The 20,002-nt window shown below is 39.3% G+C and overlaps 1 protein-coding gene across 1 annotated transcript; it reads left to right on the top strand.

The window, feature by feature from the left end:
- Positions 1-7,662: 7,662 nt before the first annotated feature.
- LOC120421019 (E3 ubiquitin-protein transferase MAEA) lies at positions 7,663-19,980 on the top strand. The gene is made up of 3 exons (XM_039584141.2): positions 7,663-7,970; positions 14,251-15,224; positions 19,289-19,980. Exons 1-3 carry the CDS (start codon positions 7,932-7,934, stop codon positions 19,458-19,460), a joined length of 1,185 nt encoding a protein of 394 aa, XP_039440075.1. The 5' UTR covers positions 7,663-7,931; the 3' UTR covers positions 19,461-19,980.
- The last annotated feature ends 22 nt before the right edge of the window (positions 19,981-20,002 follow it).

Raw genomic sequence — 20,002 nt, forward strand, 5'->3', positions numbered from 1 at the left:
AATTTAATATAATTGAACTTAATTTAACTTAATTTATCTTTATTAATCCTAATTTAACTTTTAAAATTTAATGTAGTTGAATTTAGTTAATTAAGTAAAATTTTGTAAAGTTAAGTTGCATTTAGTTAAATTAAGTTAAATTGAGTTGAATTGCATTAATTAGGTTCAAATAATTTAAATTATGATAAAATTAGTTAAAATAAGGTAAATTTAGTTACATAAAAATTAATCAAGTTAAATAAAAATAAATTCAGTTGAATTAAGTTAAATTTTTGATAGTCTAAATCAAATTAAGTTTGATAAAGTTGAATTATTTAACTAAATTCACCTGTATTTAAATTAATTCAAAGTAGTTCAACTTAACTTACCTTAGTTTAGGTAAATTTATCTTTAGTTTACTTAATTTATCTTAATTCAACTCAATTTGTCTTTATTTAACTTATTTATCCTAATTTAACTTAATTTTAATAAATTTAACCTAAATTAACTTAATTTAACTTAATTTAACTTATTTAACTTAATTAAACTTAATTTATCTTAATTTAACTTAATTTTAATAAATGTTACCTAAATTAACTTAATTTAACTAAATATAACTTAATTAACTTAATTAAACTTAATTTATCTTAATTTAACTTAATTTATCTTTAGTTAATTTAATTTAACTTAATCTAACTTATTTTTACTTAAATTTACTTAATTTAACTAAATAAGACTTAATTTAACTTTATTTCACTTAATTTGACTTACTTTAACTTAATTATACTTAATTTAACTTAATTTAACTGAATTTAACTAAATTTAACCTTTTTAACTTGTTTATCTAAATTTGACTTACTTTATCTGTATTTAACTTAATTTATCTAAAATTTAACCTAAGTTAACTTAATTTAACTTAATTTAACTTAATATAACTTAATTTAACTTATTTAACTTAATTAAACTTAATTTATCTTAATTTACTTATTTTATCTTTAGTTAATTTAATTTAATTTATTTAACATAATCTAACTTATTTTTACTTAAATTAAGGTGAAATTTTAAAGGATCAGAAAAATGGCCGAAAAGGCTGCCGTCTTTTGACCTTAATTTCAATCAATGATAACAAACATAACCTTAGCCTCGACTGCCTGAGAACAACCTTGGCCAGAATAATGGTTTTTTAAGCACTATTTTCCACCTACCTTTACCAAATGAAAACTCCAGGACCATATGTTCACCAATGATCGAATGCAGGATATTTTGTTAAGATTACTCACTTAAAAACGTTGGAAAGTCCTGAAATATTGAGCCAGTACAAATTTTCAATCGCTGGCTTCCTCTTCCCAAAAAAAATTGCCGTCTTCTTCACAAAAATTGGGCTCTTCATTATTTCACTGAAAACTCCGATAACCTCTCACTTAATGCACTTCATACCACTAAGCAAGTCCTATTTTGGCGAAAACTTGTAGGAACAGTACTTTTGGATACTTAAAAAACTTTATTTTCCTCGTAATTTGCCGAAACTTCCGAAACCCGAGCCTCCGAACCGAGCAAATTTTTGTTTTCTTCTTCTCTGTTCTTGCACAGCAAGCTGAAAATCATCATTTCTTTACAAATATTTTGAAAAGTCGTACCTAAAACCTAGTCAACTGCTTTAATTTCCTTTGTACAAGCCATTTCCAAAAGTTCTTTGATCACGGCATAAAGGGTTGCCAGCAGCATTCAGCTTTTAAATGTACAATAATACGAAAATTATTAAATTTGTTCTGTTAAAATCCACTGAAAAGCAGCAGAATTTATTTATTCAATAAAACACAGAATACATTGAGTAAAAAAGTCACTTGAAGCAAAAATTTCAACCAAATTCAGAACAATCTAATTTTATATAATTTTGTTCGCCCTTGACCTGGCATCACTGCTTATTTCAGCCAATCAGGAGTCGTGATCTTTCTGACAAGTTGTTGTTGTTGCTTTGTTTGTTGATTTTGTTGAAGTGGTTCTGGCGGAGCGAATTTTTCTGGGTTCTTTTTCGGAACACAAATTCGGCAAAATACCGGATCTGGCCAATCGGTGGTGGAGTTTTGGCCGAAGTCGGTGGTAGCCTCGGGGAAGCAGAATTGCATCGCACCAAGAGTGAGTATGGTGCGATTTCGATTTCGATTCGATTTTCATTATATTTTTTTCAGCAAATTGCAATTCTATCAGTGCAGCCTGCCGGAACCGTTTCCGGGTCATCCGTGACGTCGCCTGCAGATTTGTAGTATGTGACCAAGAATGCGTTGGACGGAACGGACGGATCAGGATTCGGAGCGAGATGATAGTGGAGGGAAGAAGAGGTCCGGGAGAGGATCTTTGCCGACGGTCAGAGTAAGTGAATCTATAAGGAGTTCCAACCTACACCACCTGGCCTGGCCCGCGATCTACCCCAGGTGACCAAGTCAGACGGGTGTAAACACGACGCCGGCGACTGCGGGTCGCAACGACCACGAACTCCCGCACATCACCCACAACACCAGCCAACCCACAGCAGCAACGAGAACAACAACAAGCGTTAGTAGAGTGAGAAAGAAAAGTGCGCGAATCTAAGCCACGAGCGCTCTGGTCGACGAGGCACTGCCCCGATCCTGGTCCGGCTTCCAGCGTAGCTCACGACCGTTCATCTGGTCCGTAAGGAACCCTGAACCCGGGTTCCTGAGCCACTGGACCCGGTTGTGGCTATGATCGAGACATCTCGACCTATGGCCGGTTTGTAGGAGGTCCATCAACCCTCCGAGCCAAGGAACCGCCACCCACAACTGCCACGAACGCACGTCTCTGCCAGCTGATTGACCCTGACGGGCCTCGCTGACGAAAACCGCCCGATCAACCGCTCGGAGGCTAGTTAGCCGCGGCCGTGTTCCGGTTCTACACACCCCCCCTCCCTTGGTTGGGCGTGAATTCTTTTAGCTGCGTGTGTCCAGCACCTCTCGGATCCGCCCTGCCACCCTACCCAGCTCGGTGACATCCGACGACGACGTCCCCTTCGAGCGCTGGCCTTGAGACGCAGGTCGACCTGGTTGGTCCCGCGTACGTGAGCGCGGACTGGGGATGGCTACCTCGGCAATCGGCCGCTCTTGCGAACTTGCCCTGCGATTTCCGGTTAGCCTGAATGCCCTCGACAACCCCTGAGCGCGATTCCTTAAACGCTGGTCGACCTGATTGGTCCCACATTCGAGCTCAGGTGAGTCGAGCGATCGACTTTGTCAGTCCCGTTGCACAGCCGTGCACCTCGCGTGTTCGTGATGGAAGCTGCGCAAACCGTCGGCGAACGGTCAAGAGTGAGAAGCTACTTTTAACTTAAAATTAGATATAAAAATTCAATTACACTCTTATATAAACATACACCTAGACGATAAAATGAAAATTAAAAGCGCTGCGGCGCATTGTAGAGATAGTTGCGACTTTTTAGTTCGGTCCGCAAGTAGATTTAGTGCGTCGGAGGGTCGTTGTGGAAGCAGGAGAACTAAGAGGGGTAACCCTCGTCGGGAGTCCCGCGTTTTAGCCTGTCCAGCTCGAAGTTTCTTGTTGTTGGGATCTGACGGTGACTCGGTGGCGAGTTGCCTTGCCTCTGTTAGTAGTGGTGTGTGCTGGTTTTACCAACACAAATATATTGCAAATGATCAATGATTTCAATGATGGATGAGAAAAAGAAGAATAAGAATAAGAAGCCCAAAATAGATTTGGCCCGATTTCACCTTAACTGAATTTGACTTAATTTAACTTAATTTCACTTAATTTGACCTAATTCATCTTACTTTTACTTAATTTATTTTAATTTATTTTAATTTAACTTAATTTAACTGAATTTAACTGAATTTAACTGAATTTAACTTTATTTAACTTATTTCTCTAAATTTGACTTAATTTAACTAAGTTTTTATTTTTCTTTAACTTAATTCATCTGAATTGTAATTATTTAACTTAATTAACATTATTCAACAAAATTTAACTGCATTTACATTTATTTAACTTAATTTATCTGTATTTAACTTAATTAAACGTAATTCAACTTAACTTAGCTTAGTGTATGTAAATTTATCTTAATTTATCATTATTTAACTTAATTTTACACAATTTATCTTTAGTTAACTTAATTTATCTTAATTCAACGCAATTTGTCTTTATTAAACTTAATTTAACTTAATTTGACTTAATTTAATGAATTTAACATTATTTAACTTATTTCTATAAATTGGACTTAACTTAGTTTAGTTAACATAATTCAACATAATTAAACCTAATTTAACTTTATTTTACTTAATTTAAATAAATATAATTCTATTTTAAAAAATAACTACATTCAACTAAACTCAATCAAACTTAAATAAACATAACTCAATTTAACTAAATATAACAAAATTTAACATAATATAACATAATAATACTAAACTAAATTACTAAAATTATGTTCAATCAATATAAATTAAGTTAAATTTAGTTAAACTTAGTTAAGTTTGATTGTTTTTTTTAAATTTAGTTTTTTTTTTAAATAGAAGTAAATTTAGTTAGTCAGTAAAATTAAATTGAATTACGTTAGTTAAGTTAAATTTTTTTTTATTAGGATAAATAAAGATAAATTCAAATAAACTAAATTAAATATAGTTAAATTTGTTTAAATAAAAATAAATTAGGTAAAATAAATTTCCAAAAAATAAATTAAGTAAAGTTAAATTTTGTTAAATAGAGTTCAATTGAGTTAAATAAAGTTAAATTAAGTTAAATGATGTCAAATTTAGTTGAATTTAGTTGAATTAAGTTCAATTAAGTTATGTTAAATTAAGTTAAATAAAGTTTAATTAAGTTAAATTAATTAAATTGAGTTAAGTCAACTAAAGTCAAATTAATTCAAATTAAGTTTAATTCATTTAAATTAAGTTAAATTAGGTTAAATAATTTAGATTAAGTTAAATAAAGAAAAAATGAGTTGAATTAAGGTAAATTAGGTTAACTAAAGAAAAAAAAAGTTTAATAATTATAAATTGAAATAAATTAAAAAAAAATACGGTAAATTAATTTAAATAAAGATAAATTCAGCAAAATTAAGTTCGGAATAGATAAATTTAGTTAAATTTTGTTAAATTGAAAAAACTTAGTTAAATAACTTTTAATAAATATAAATTAAGTTAAATTTAGTTGAATTACGTTAAAATAAGTTAAATTTAGATGAACTTAGTTAGGTTTGATTGAATTTAGTTGAATTTGGTTGTTCAAAATTAAATTAAAATAGACGAAGTTAAATTAAGGTAAATTAGGTTCAATGAAGATAAATTAGGTAAAATAAATTTAAAAAATCTATTAAGTAAAGTTAAATTTACTCAAATAGAGTTCAGTTGAGTTAAATTACATTATATTTTGATAAACTAAGTAAATTAGATTCAATTTTTTTTAGTACAATTTAATTCAATTCCTATAAATATAGTTTTAAATTTGTGAAATCTGTTTTTGATAAATTACGCAACATTTAGTTGAATATAGTAAAATTTAGGTAAAATTGCATTTAGGAAATTTTGTAACTTTAAGTCGTAAAAAAATAGCGAGAGAACGGAACACAGTGAAGAATCGAGTTGGACTGCTTGGTCGCGGTTGATCCGTCGGGGAACAATGAGTTGGCCACAGACTGCTGCGGTGACCACTGAATCAACTTCCGCTGGAAGATCTTGTTGCTTCGAGTCGGGTCGGTCTTCCGACGGCGAGGTTTCCGCAGGGATTCCTTCAGCAATTCCGTGGTAACCTTCGTCGTGCTGACCTCCGGGGTGGTCGCGTCTCCTCAAGTGCAAAAAAACCGGCCCCGGCTGCGTGACGTCCCTGAAGTTGTGAGAGGTTGAATCTGCTGCAGCGAGTTGGACTGCTCGGTCGTAGTTGATCCGCCGGGGAACAATGAGTTGGCCACAGACTGCTGCGGTGGCGGCGCAGAGAATTGTTTCGCTCCGGCGACCGTTTCAATCAGCACCGACATACTGCACAGGATGTTGGGGCAGACGGACTGGACAAACTGTTGGACGGCCGGATTGGCGGCGGCCGGTTCGACTGCCTGCTCGTACAGCATCTTGCGCTGCAGCGAGTTGACCAGCTCGTCCGCGGTTGATCCGTCGGGGAACATTGAGTTGGCCGAGGCGACGGCGCGGAGAATCATTCCGCTCTTGCAGCCTGGAAAAACTGCCTGCCGGATTGGCAGCGACCGGTTCGACGACCTGCGTAGCAGCGCGTTCAGCATGATTCGGATTGTCGCCAATGTTGCCGGGAGTTGGGTCAGGCCACGATGGCCGTTTTGGTCGTCGGAGATGCTGTGCGCCGCTTGGAAGAGGTGGCGGAGGAGGAAGCTGCCAACTCATCCCGGTGTTCCACAGGCTCATCATATCTGTTGCCGGGAAAAGAAGCGCGTCATGTGATTATGTGTTGTGATTTATCAATATGAAAACTTACCTTTCAATTTGATTAAATCGTCAAAAAGCGCACTAATCAACTAACTTTTATAAACACGTTTGAAAAAGCAAACAAAAATGTTTGACAGCTTGCGCGTTACGATAGTTGAGGCAGTGTGCGTGCCGGCGGGCGCGAGTGATATTGTGTGAGTGTGCAACACAAAAAATCGAAATTTTTAGGGTGTGTGTCTTGGCTTAAGAATCTTAACTGGCACTGGCGATGCCCGTTAATCGCCCGCTCCCCCCCCAAAAGTTAGAGTGGGTGATTGGTTTGGGAGAGGGATGAGCGAGCTAGAAATATTTTTTTTTTGTTTTCATCATTCTTTCACTTTCTTTTCTCAACTGTGTTGCCAGTAAACTAGGAAAAAATGAAGCAGTGTTACTAGTAGCTGCATGAAATCAGCTGCATTTCAGCTAATGCTAGAGCCAGTTGATTTAATGCTGATTTCTAGAGTTTTTTTTTGATTAGGTCCTATAAACATATGAAAGACAATAGTTTATTGGTCCTTTTCAAAAAAAACTCTGGATTTGCTCTCACATTAGCTGTTTTACAGCAGATTAGCTGTTGACTGCTGGTTTACAGCCTATTAATGATTACTTTTAGTGCTGGATGGTTACTTGGGTTATTGAGATTAGCCTATTACAGCCTCCATTTGAAAAAAAAAAACAACCTTCGCTTAAGAAAGTAATTATCGTAAACCATTACAGGTAAAAAAATACCGCTCATTTTGCTCAATGAGCAAAACACGAGCGCGAGCTATGAGCACGAACATGAGCATGAGCACGAGCAAACGTAAGCCAGCTCGCGTATCGCTCCTCCTCGCGAATGAGCGAAAAATGCTCGCGTGCATGAGTGAATGAGCGCTCAAAATTGCAAAACTGAGTGCCAGTGCATGTCTACCTACTTGACAGACCAATCGCCAATAAGTGATCAGAAATGGTTTTTAATCGTGTATTTTTATTCATAAAAAATCACATAGGGCTTTAGGACCCAATTTCCGTAAAATCCGTAAGATCTCGAGAAAAAAAAATACCTCAAGTTTGCCAGCACTGCCTTGCTGCCAGCTGACAACTCTCTCAAAGCTCCCCCACTTGCATGTCCCTCCCTGAACCAAAGCTCATGGCGCCATCTCGCTCCGTCTCCCGGCTCGAGTCTAGCGCCAGAGCGAGAGCGACGCTTTTGTTGTTGTGGCAATCAAGTTCGTCCGTCGCAAGCTGAAGGAACGAAAAAAAAATCAAATTGATTCGATTTTCGAGACGAACTGTCGGGAGTTGCAGGATTTTGGTGAATACTTGGCAGTATTTTAACGATTTGCCAGTGAAAGTGGTCTCACCGTAAGCGTAACAGGTTCGACAGTCGTTTGGTGACGGATTGGTCCAACGGTGGACCAGATTAGCGGGGAACGGTTCGAGTGAAAAACAGCTGGGCAAGGATTGCTGCTGCTGCGACGACGACCCACGGTCACAGATTGCTCCTTGCGCTTGGAAATGGCTGAAATAAAGGCCATGGAGCACCCGACTTTGAAGGTGAGTCCCCCGTTCGATTGTAGAAGTCCTCGGAAATAAGAAATGTCGACCGTCATTGTTGTGCACTCGCCATCAAGGCCAAGGCCCACTTTTTTTTGGTTGGAATTTTTAGACCTCGGAACACAAAAGCAAACGAAATGTTGCTCTCTGGCTTAACTCTGAAGGCAGCAAAATGGAACCTATTTATCGTATTTGCGTCGTAAACATTTGAATGGGGGATGGGAGGAATCGCATCCGATTGAGTTACGCTGGATGTTCTGGATAAAACTTCAAATTTTGTTTATTTAAATGTTTTCTTGTACGATGTGATGTTTTTTTTTTTTGTAGCATTGAATAATCTACAAAAAATAGTTGTTTTTTTAAGGACAAGTCTTGTTCTTTACATGTAACATTGACTGCAAAATAAAAACCAGCACTTTTTTTTCAAAAATGAGTTAAAATTTATATACGTAATTAGGCTATTACAAATACTTTCGATAGTTTTAAAAGGCGGAGCTTTAATAAAACGGTCTTTATTGAAACAGGTTTGAGGTAGGAATGAAAATTATTTCAGGTGACACCTTGCCGGTGTCCTACGATGGTTGCTATGCATTTGTTAGCGGTTGCCACCAAGCTGCTCGCGGTTGCCACCTAACACCCCCGCTCAATCGCGGAGTCCGAGCTTGGTCTGGATCGCTTCGAACTGTCCACGTGCTCGTCGGCACATGGCCGCATTCTTGATGGGCTGCCGGTCCACGTTGTAGACCTCGCCCCGCTTGATTCTTCTTACTCCGCTTCAAAACTTCAATCGTCGACGCCAGGTTCTTCACGACTGCCTCAGTGTTCCTTGCGCAGACAATCAAGACATCCTCGGTGGAATCTGTAATGCGTCCACCAACAGTACTTCTGCCAAACTGTTTACAATGGTCAGGGAACTTACCCGGGATACTGCGCTCCCGTTCGCTGCGCCTCGTGGACCCTTCTGCTGGGCAGTGGTCACGTTCTGGTTGCGAAGGGAGCGCGCCGGAATGTTCCTCCTCGCCCTCGTCATCCGTCAGCTCAGCAACGACCGGCTGTCGTCCAGACGAATCCTCCACGGCCTCGTCCTGGTCTTCCGTCAGCTCTGCTACGACGTGTTGTAGCTCAGACGGACCAGCGAAGCGCTCCACGACACTCTCGCCATCTGGAACAGGCTCCTCCTCAACCGGTTCAATCACAGCAGGTTTCTCGTCTCGGAACATCGCCACCACAGGCCGGTTAGGTGTCCCCGCTGTTTCCGGTTGATCTTGTCGGCGCTCGTCAAATACCATGTCGCGTTTCCCATCCGACTTCCTTATCACGGTTCTCGTCTGCTTCACTGCTAGACTCACCCCGCACGTGCATTGCCTTGGCCAGTTCTTGATCTTGGGAAAGCTCTCCACCATCTCGTCCCTCCAGAGGTTTCTCATGTTCGCCTCCTCAAGGTGGCCAAACCGACGATGCAACAACTCGTAATCGTCGTTCTTGGATGCCATCGCAGTAGCACGTGTGCCACCAGGTCCGTCGTTCCGATAAACATCCAGCGCGTACAATTGGCCAGATCGCCGACCGTGGCACACCACGCGTCCACCTTTTTCGATGGAAACGACGCCACCGGCGATCTTCACCTCCATGCCGATGTCCTCGAGCCGCCGCACCGAGAACAGATTGCACTGCAACTCCGGCACGTACAGCACGTCGTTGACTACTGCATTTAGCCACTTCCCGTTCCGCAGTATCTTCACCCGCACGGTACCGGCCGACTCTGCAACCAGCGATTGGCCAGATTTGGCCACAGCAATCCGCACGTTCCGATCCAATGGTCGCAGCTCCGCAAAGAGCGACTTGTCTCGCACCATGTGAGCCGTTGCTCCGGAATCCAGGTACCACTCGATTCGTCCGTTCATCGCAGCAGGCGACGCCGAAAAAACACCAGCGTTGTCCGTAGCAACACCAAACGCGATCTCGTTTTCGGTCGTCACATTGGCTCCACTTCTCGGGTTTCGCGTAAACCTGCCGGACTTGAATTCTGGCTCCCTTTTGTCCGATCGTCCATCGGGGCAGTCTGCTCGTTTGTGACCGGGCCGGCCGCAGCCGAAACACCTGATTTCTCGTCTCTTGCCGACAAACACAGACTCACCCAATTCTCCATCTCCTGGATCCTGTGGGGCAGCTTGCGCGTTCCGCTTGACCTGCTCGTCCAGGACCCTTTTCTTGACGTACTCGAGCGTCAAGTCCTTTGGCTCGATCGTCTCGACCGCCGTAATCAGCGCGTCGAACGATCTCGGCAGTGCCAACAGCAACTGGCACACAATATCCTCCTTCTCCAGCTTGACCCCGGCCGCCTTCAACTCGCGTAGCAGCTTCTCAAACTGGAGCAGGAAAGCCGGAACATCGCCGCCCTCCACCAGCCGTAACTCCTGGAACTGCTTCTTCAAAAAGAGCTTTCCAGCGATTCCGACGCGCTCGAACACGTCGCGCAGCGCGTCCCAGGTCTCCTTGGCCGACCTCGCGTCCTTCACGTGGTCGAGCTGGTCCTCGGCGATCCGGTTGACCAGCAGATTCCGGCAGCTCCGATCCTTGGCCACCCGTTCCGCCCGCAACGCTCGCTTCCTCTGCTTATCGTTCGCCGAGTCCGATTCCAACTCCGCCAGTCCCGCCAGGTCCAAGGGCGCTTTGACACAGTGCAGCAGGCCCTTGTCCTCAAGCAGGACCTCCATCCGGAATTTCCAATTTCCGTAGTTCGTCCCGTTTAGCAGCCAGATTTTCTCTTCAGCCATCTTCAATTTCTTGAGAAAACTTCTTCAGTGCAAAACGTGACCTGGGCCCATAACCTAAAAGGCGGAGCTTTAATAAAACGGTCTTTATTGAAACAGGTTTGAGGTAGGAATGAAAATTATTTCAGGTGACACCTTGCCGGTGTCCTACGATGGTTGCTATGCATTTGTTAGCGGTTGCCACCAAGCTGCTCGCGGTTGCCACCTAACAAGTTTGTCATGTTTCAAGAATTTTGTTATACAGTCCAGACTCGATTATCAGATGCCGTGATTATCCAAAAGTTTGTATGGGGCATCGGATAATCGAATCATAACCAGCAACAAAAATTTAATTTTTTTTTCATTTTCTTTCTTTTTACATCAAATCAGAAAATTCTCTGACCCCATTTTAGCCAAATGAGCAATTGTTCACCAAAACCGGAAATGGATTTAAATTATATATATTTTGTTTGGTTCCGTCAATTGGGGCGATTTGGGACACATGGGGCGAATTGGGACAGCAGTTTTAACCATGTCAGAGCACAATATGTTTATTTTTCTGGTTGGTTTCGGATAGAACAGACTAAGACCAACAAAATGTGTACACCCACTTCCAAATTTTAAACCCATAAGTGCTCTAAACACTGCTGTCCCTATTCAGACTGTAGTCCCGATTCGCCCCAGAAAACGGATCAAACTTTGTGGGGTCCTTCCCTATGACCAAAAAAGCCATTTTATGTCATTGGTTCACCCATACAAGGATCTATACAATTTTGGCAGTTGTCCATACAAAAATGGAACGTAAATTTTCGAAATTCTGTATTTTTTGAAGGAATTTTCTGATTGACTTGGTGTCTCTGGCAAAGTTGTAGGTATTGATGAGGACTATTCAGGAAAAATAGGCACACGGGAAATGTTTTTTTAATTAAGTTTTTTTTCACAATTTTTTTTCCCCAAAATCCGTTTTTTTATTTTTGAAAATTAGACCATGACATGCTTAAATATTGGTATTAGAAGATGTGGGAATGTTTGGATGAGACTTAAAACACATATTTTTTATTTTTTTTTTTTCATTTATTTGCAGTATTTCAGAAACTGGAGGTCTAATATTCAATGTCTCTTAGGCAATTTTTATGGAAATTTTCTCAACTTTTCTTAAAAAAAATATTTTTCGGAATGGACAATCATGGACACTATTTTAAAAAATCCAAAAACGGGTTTTTTTCAGTTAGAATTAAACTTTCAGTGGTTATATCTTGTAAACGGTGCACTTTATCAAAAATCGTGTAAAGTACTTTACGATTGCAATTTAAATTTTACATTTCAATAATTTTTTTAAATCATAACTCAGCGGCACATTTTTTCGCCATACTTCATACTTGTGCCCTAAAAAATATCAAAAAATTTCAAAAATAAAAAAAAAATATTATGGGATTTTTTTGTGAAAAAAAAGTTAATTTTTAAATCGACGACGTTTTTTTTTTCTTAAATAGCCCTCCTACAACTTTTCCCAAGGCTCTGTAAATCTATCAGAAGCCAAATAAAAAAATACAAAAAATAAAAATTGTCGAAATCGAAAAAAATCTAGATCAATTTAGAGTAAATAAGGGTCATACAGATACTTCCCTGGGCTTTGTCATAATGAGTGTCATAGGTTTGATGCTTGTTTGGCAAAGAGTATGATTTGATTCGATGTGGAATTAAAATCGAAGTGTTCAGTATATTGCTGAAGCTTCCATTTTTACACATGGACACCACTTCATGCTGCGAGAACCCACTTTGGCGCAGTCTCAGGGCTTAATCGATGGCCGGTAAGCTGTCATCGAGACAAGGAGGTTCTTCGATAGTGGAAATATCACATTTGTACAATGAACATATGTGATTTTTCCCTATCTCAATGTGGGTGTCAGGTTAGGATGCGGGTTTTAAAAAATTTAGATTTTGTAGAATTTAGGATTTTAACTATAAATATCAACTTTTAATACTTTGCCTTTAGTTATTTAGGGACAAAATTAGTAACAGTAAATTTAGTAATTCTATCAGAATCGGTGATTTTCATTCAAGTAGCTTAAAAACCATTATGATTTGTCAAAATTTCCATAGAGTCTCGATCAATCAATAGTGAAATGATATCGGACTAAGTTCGTTGATCTGTTGAACTAACGGTTGTCGGATTATGATTGTATCGACCATTGTTGCGAATCGAGGATCTACTGGAATTCTGACAATCAAATGGTCGTCTCTATTTCAATTCACGACTTGTAAAATATGAACTGTTATTAATTTTTTTTTTTTTTTTAAGAAGCCAGACAGGTTTTACAAGAAACGATTTTTAGGCTATTGATTAAAATGTCGGGGATTTGAGATATAAAATAAATCTTGTATTCAATTCAGGTTAGGTAGTTATCCGCAAATGAATATTTGGACTTATATGAATAATTGAACATTTTGGACTTATGAATAACACACAACTGTGCATTTATTCTAGAGTCAGATCCATACAGCGTCAGTGTTTATTTGGTCGAAGTGTACTAATTCATTGGCAGATCTGATTCTAGTTGTAATGTACGACAAGACTACTGACGGACGTGACAGGACGAGGGCCCAGTTTAGAGGTTTCGACATCAACGATGTGCGGCTGGATCACCCTCCCAAAAAAAAAAAAAAATAATAATAATAATAATAATAGGGGTCATACAGATACTTAAGCTAAAAACATCAAAAATAAGACAACGAGCTTTTCGATTATCCGAAGATTCAATCAGTGAATTTTTTGTAAGGCCTTCGGATAATCGAGTCTAGGCTGTAATAAAAAAAAAATCTGGAAACGTGTACCAAAAGCAATCGCATTTTTTTTTCTCAATGCCAAACAAACCACATGCTGAGCACAGATATCGCCAAACAATGACATCATTTTCGACTTTAATTTTATCAAACGGCCTTCTCCTATCGGAGTGTGCGGTGTTCGCACGTTTTAGTTAGAAGTGCATTCCATCTGTGCCTCTTCGCTCTCTCAGCTGATTGTTGGCTCCTCGGTTTTCGATTTGTGTTTGTTCTTTTTTGCTCATTCATGAAAGGTTGTTATGATGTCGCCCAAAGTCAAATTGACAATCGTTTCAAGGCTTCTAGTTTGATTTTTAACCTTTTTTTTTAATGGCACTTTTAGATATTATTTTTACCAAAAACTATATTTTTATCACATGAGTCAGCTTAAAAGCAAGCTTGAATGAAGAATGTGACTGCATAAGAGAACATGCTGAGACATAGCTTGCAACGCCAACATAATTGGTTTGAACGGCGTGCAAAGATAGTGACGACAAAGAAGACAAACAAGAACAAGAAAACCTGCTAACATTGAGCTCATTCGTATTCGTCGGTGTTTATGTGGTGCGCCCGATGATGATGATGTCGTGCACAAATTCAGCGCTGAGGTCGCATACGACATGGCAGGCTGTTTTATGAAGCTAATCTAGGCAGGTGTTTGAAATTGACAAAATTAAAATTGAGACTCATTTGTTACGTTTCAGGTGCCGTACGAGATCCTGAACAAAAAGTTCCGCATCGCCCAGAAGACGCTGGACCGCGAGCTCAGCCAGATCCAGAGTGCCGCCTCGGAACTGGAAAAGGGCCTCTCGGAGGGTTCGGCCGGGTCGGAGATTTCGCGCCTCCTCGGCGGTGTCGTCGAACGTCTCCAGGTGCTCAAACGCAAAGCCGAGGAAAGCATCTCGGAGGAACTGTCCGCGGGGCTGGTGTGCAAACGACGCCTCGAGCATCTGAAGCAGAATGCCAACACGCCGACGGATGCGGCCACGATGGAGCTGCAGGCCGCCGCCACCAACCAGTGGAAGAAGATCCGCCTCGATCGGATGATTGTGGAGCACTTTCTCCGGCTGGGCTACTACGACACGGCCGAACGGTTGGCCGTCCGCAGCGGAATCCGCGATCTCACCAATTTGGACATCTTTCAAGTGACCCGCGAGGTCGAGCGTGACCTGGCCAACCGCAGCACGGCCAAGTGCATCGTCTGGTGCAACGACAACAAGTCCAAGCTGAAAAAGATCAACTCCAACATCGAGTTCCAGCTGCGGGTGCAGGAGTTCGTCGAGTTGATCCGCGAGGACAAACGCCTGATGGCGGTGAAGCACGCGCAGAAATTTTTCCCCTCGTTCGAGCACGAACAGCTGAAGGAAATCCGCCAGTGCATGGCGCTGCTGGCCTTCCCCGTCAACACCGAAATCGAACCGTACAAGTCGCTGTTCGATCCGCAGCGCTGGAACGACCTGGTGCTGCACTTCCGGCTGGAAAACTACCGCCTGTTCCAGCTGCCAGCTCAGTCCGTGCTGAGCGTGGCCGTGCAGGCGGGCATTTCGGCGCTGAAAACGCCCCAGTGCTACTCGAGCAACTCCAAGAACATGAACTGTCCCGTGTGCCAGAAGAACATCAACGAGATTGCCGACCACCTGCCGTTCTCGCACTGCGCCCAGAGCCGGCTGATTTGCAGGTGAGTGTTCTTGAGATTTATTTTTTGGGGTTCCAGAATTGCTAACAAAATAGTCTACCATACTCACTGAAGCTTTGCGGGTATGATCCGGGGTCAAATCCGACGACCTCTGGCTTCTTACTGCGGTAGACCTACAGGTATCTTCAAGGAGACCTTAGATTATCTAGGCCATCTCGTTACTAAAAGAACATAGCTTAAACAAAGTTTCATTAGAACTAGCTTTTTCTTCTCGAAATTTAAACAATTGACTGTTGGCTTTAAATCGCTTAGAGACGGTGATTTAAACGAATTGTAGACTGGATTTCGTCATGTTTATGTCATCATTTTCTAAGCCCTAGGATTTCATATTTGGGAACACAATCAGTTCCAACTGAAACAGATTCTCAACACCATGACAGCCGTCTATTGTCGTCCGTTCCCATTTTCACCGCAACTCCGGGGACAAGGATAAGAAATTTGGAAGATGGGAAGTGTTGATGGTAGACATTTTTAAGGGGATAAGGGAAATTTTTCACGCTATCCCCAAGTAATTTTCGCTTGGCAAATAAAGGCCAGCGCAATTAACTATTGCCCGGAATCGACCAAAAATTAATTCTGTCTGATAAATTGTCAGCGCTCGACATTGGCCTTTAAATTGTAGAATTGTGTTGTTAAAGGATATCCCATTGCACAGTGGTCCGAAACCGAAATCTAGCGTGACAAAATTGATAGCGGCCACACGTTAAGATTTAGAGCTTTGGTGTCTTCGGGACAAATGATCAGGGTCAATAGGGGCATCTTTTGGTATGGTGGACATTAGGGTGGTCCAAATTTTAGGGTGGTTCAGAATTTTTATTTTAGCGGGATGACGAGATAGCGCTTCGGTGTCTTCAGAAAAGTTGTAGGGAACACTATTCTGAGCAACTTTGCTGAAGAGCACAAAGCTCTATCTTCAAACGGGGAGTTTCTAGAGCCATTTTTGTAAATTAGGTTGAGGTGTTTATGAAAAAAATAGTTTTTTGAATTTATTAACTCAGGCTTATGTCGTAGCGAGATTATGTCTTCTAGACATTTGTAGAGCTTATCAAAACACACATTTATCTTCAAAGAGAGCGAAAATTGGACCTTTTAAACGAAAGTTATAGCCAAAATACGACGAAAACGACGCCATTTTGAAATGTGAATAGCTTGAAAAGGTGGTGAAGTTTGACCTCGCTCTTAGAAGCATCTGAAAGTACACATTCTAGAGTACATTTGCTGAAAATATCTCGGAGGTCTTTTTTGTTTAACTCATTTAATCTTAATTTGAAAATGAGCATTTTTATACCGTTTTTTGCCCATAACTTTTGATAGAATTGACCAAAATTCGTTTTTCAAGCAGGTAAATATTCATTTTGACAAGCTCTACAATTGTCTAGAGGGGTCCAAAAATGTACAAAATGATCTAGTGGTTGTAAAAGAACAAACGAGTTTTAGCTGAAATATTTCAGGAATCAACAAAATAATTAAATTTATTCCTGAAATATTTCAGCTAAAACTCGTTTCTTCTTTTACAACCACTAGATCATTTTGTACATTTTTGGGCCCTTCTAGACAATTGTAGAGCTTGTCAAAATGAACATTTTCATGCTTGAAAAACGAATTTTGGTCAATTCTATCAAAAGTTATGGGCAAAAAACGATATAAAAGTGCTCATTTTCAAATTGAGATTAAATGAGTTAAACAAAAAAGACCTCCGAGATATTTTCAGCAAATGTACTCTAGAATGTGTACTTTCAGATGCTTCTAAGAGCGAGGTCAAACTTCACCACTTTTTCATGCTATTCACATTTCAAAATGGCGTCTTTTTCGTCGTATTTTGGCTATAACTTTCGTTTAAAAGGTCAAATTTTCGCTCTCTTTGAAGATAAATGTGTGTTTTGATAAGCTCTACAAATGTCTAGAAGACACCATCTTGCTACGACATAAGCCTGAGTTAATAAATTCAAAAAACTATTTTTTTCATAAACACCTCAACCTAATTTACAAAAATGGCTCTAGAAACTTCCCGTTTAAAGATAGAGCTTTGTGCTCTTCAGCAAAGTTGCTCAGAATAGTGTTCCCTACAACTTTTCTGAAGACACCGAAGCGCTATCTCGTCATCCCGCTAAAATAAAAATTCTGAACCACCCTAAAATTTGGACCACCCTAATGTCCACCAGACCAAAAGATGCCTATTGACCCTGATCATTTGTCCCGAAGACACCAAAGCTCTAAATCTTAACGTGTGGCCACTATCAATTTTGTCACGCTTGTCACATCCCATAAGACAGGCCTGCCCAACGTCTGGCCCGTGAAGCCATTTCATCCGGCCCGCGACGGCTTTTTAAAATATTTCTATGACCGGCCCTTAAGGCTGTTCATGAAGTATTAAATAAATAAAATTATTGTCTGAATTAAAAAAATAAGCTTGAGATCAAATTTTAACATTTTATAAGAACATTCTTCATGTTTGAATTTAATTCTTATAGTTTTTATATTGATATTTTTTAACTGAAAAAAAATGTGCAGGAGAACAAAATTATCCATTTCGTAAAATTGTGAAATTTATGAAAAAAAACTTGGATTGTTGTCTTAAAATTTACAAAAAGAGACTAAATGTTATTTCTTTCAGTTTTAACTGTGTTAACTTCAATTTAAAGTTTTTTTACCATTTTCTTTTTTTTTTTAAATAAATAAGCAAGCAAAACTAATGTATTTTTCCAGAACAACTTTTCAGTGATAAAGTTTTAAAAAAAGCTTAAAAATCAAATTATTCATACTGAAAATAGATCGCCGGAAATATTTTTAAAATATTGAAAAATGTAACAAAAACTAACTTCAAAAAATGCAACGATCATTGAAATTTGAATGTTTTTTTTATTAAAAAAAAATATACATCAAGGTATTTAATTGCAATCATTAAAAACAATATCTATACAATTTTAAAAAGCAAAAATTAAAATAAGTCAAATAAACACATTTTTGAATGTTATCTTTGTTTTTCATTTTTAAAATCAAGGTATATGAATCATATTTGCAACACTAGTTCTTTTATGAATTTGCTTTAAAAGAATCCAATCATAAGAAAATTGAAAAAATGTGTTTAATTTTTCAATTTTTATCAAATATTAATTCCGGCCCGCCACTGCTTCAGGAAAATCAGATCTGGCCCGCAGGGCCAAAAGGTTGGGCACCCCTGTATTAGACTATGACAAACAAGCAAACAAACTCGCGCTTTTTGATAGTTTGGCAGTTTGAAAACTGTTTACTGCCCCTGATCGCGTAATTGTCCCATATGCATTTTCATCACTTTTGAGTTATTGATGCAGTTTGGTTCGAAATCGTGTGCACTTTTAGAAAAGCCTGCAACATCCAGTACTTTGTTCTAGAAATCAGGAGGAAATCCGTTTTTTTCGCGAAAACTTAACACGTAGCCTTATGTGTGGGACAAACTTAAAATACGTTTTTCTCAGCTTGCTGTTTTTGCATATGTGACATTTTACGAACATGGGCAGTTTAGCCGTTGAAAATTCGGTAAAATTAATAAAAAATCAAGGTGTGTAACCTACAACTTTACTAAAAACATCAAATCGATCAAAAAATCCCGTACATTCAAATACCCATTTTGTATGACAAGCCCGCCTTACATGTAAAAAAATTAATAGTGCAAAATGGCTTCTTTTGACATAGGAAATGCATGGACAAAATTTCATTAAACTAAATCTTAAAAATTAAAACTGTTTGCTCGAAAAGATTAAAAAAAGCTCTGTATGCCTTCAAGCAACCATGTCAAATTAAAAAAAAGTCCGTCGAGGTGCCTTCTGAGCTGCCTATCGGAAGGTATGAGCGAAAATCTATTTTTCACGTATACAAGACAAAACGCGTTACAACGAATGTTTTTTTCTACCCGTCGACGTGCCTACCAAGCAAGCAACAATGCTATAGAAAATTAGTTACTTACTTGCTACTCAAAACCTAAATGAGGGAAAAGGGACAATTAGCTCAACAAATTCAAACATTAAAACATGTTTCGTTTTTCCCTCCACACAAACCATCACCTTCAGAATCACCGGCAAACCGCTCAACGAGCACAACCTCCCGATGATGCTCCCGAACGGGCAGATCTTTGGCCAGCAGGCGATCGACCAGATGCGCCGCGAGAACGACATCGTCGTGTGTCCGAAAACCAACGACACCTTCCGCTCGCCCAAAATCGAGAAGGTGTTTGTCATGTAGTAGAGTGGCCCAACCACCAACGCCACCACCACCCCGGGAAACGGACGTCGTATTATCACAAAACGAATTATTTTGATGCTGTTTTTATTCCTCGAGCGGGGGAATGTTTTGTTTTAGCTGGCTTTTAATTTACACACACTCACACACTCTCTTTTACTTTCTTTTAAGTCCCGATAGAGGGATTGATCTTCTATTTCATGAATTAACACGAAACGAATCGGACGAAAATGAACAAAAAATAAAGCAAACCTGGATTTACGTTTCTGAACTTTAACAACACTCTAAAACTAGTAATAGCACATCCAATATATGAAATGATACACAAAAAAAAAAAAAACAAAATAAATAGGATAACATTTAAAAATGTTTATCGTGTAAGAAGAGTGACAGAAGTAAGAAGTACTCACACCGGGTGAATCGCGGACGCGGTCGTAGTGCGAATGTTTTTTGATACCAAAAACATGCCATTTCGTTGGACGTAATTTCTCAATGTCGATATTACCTTACTTATTTTCTTAAATCAAAAACAAAATATTTTACTT

This window comes from Culex pipiens, chromosome 1, assembly GCF_016801865.2.
Source record: "Culex pipiens pallens isolate TS chromosome 1, TS_CPP_V2, whole genome shotgun sequence".
In the NCBI taxonomy this organism is placed as follows: domain Eukaryota; kingdom Metazoa; phylum Arthropoda; class Insecta; order Diptera; family Culicidae; genus Culex; species Culex pipiens.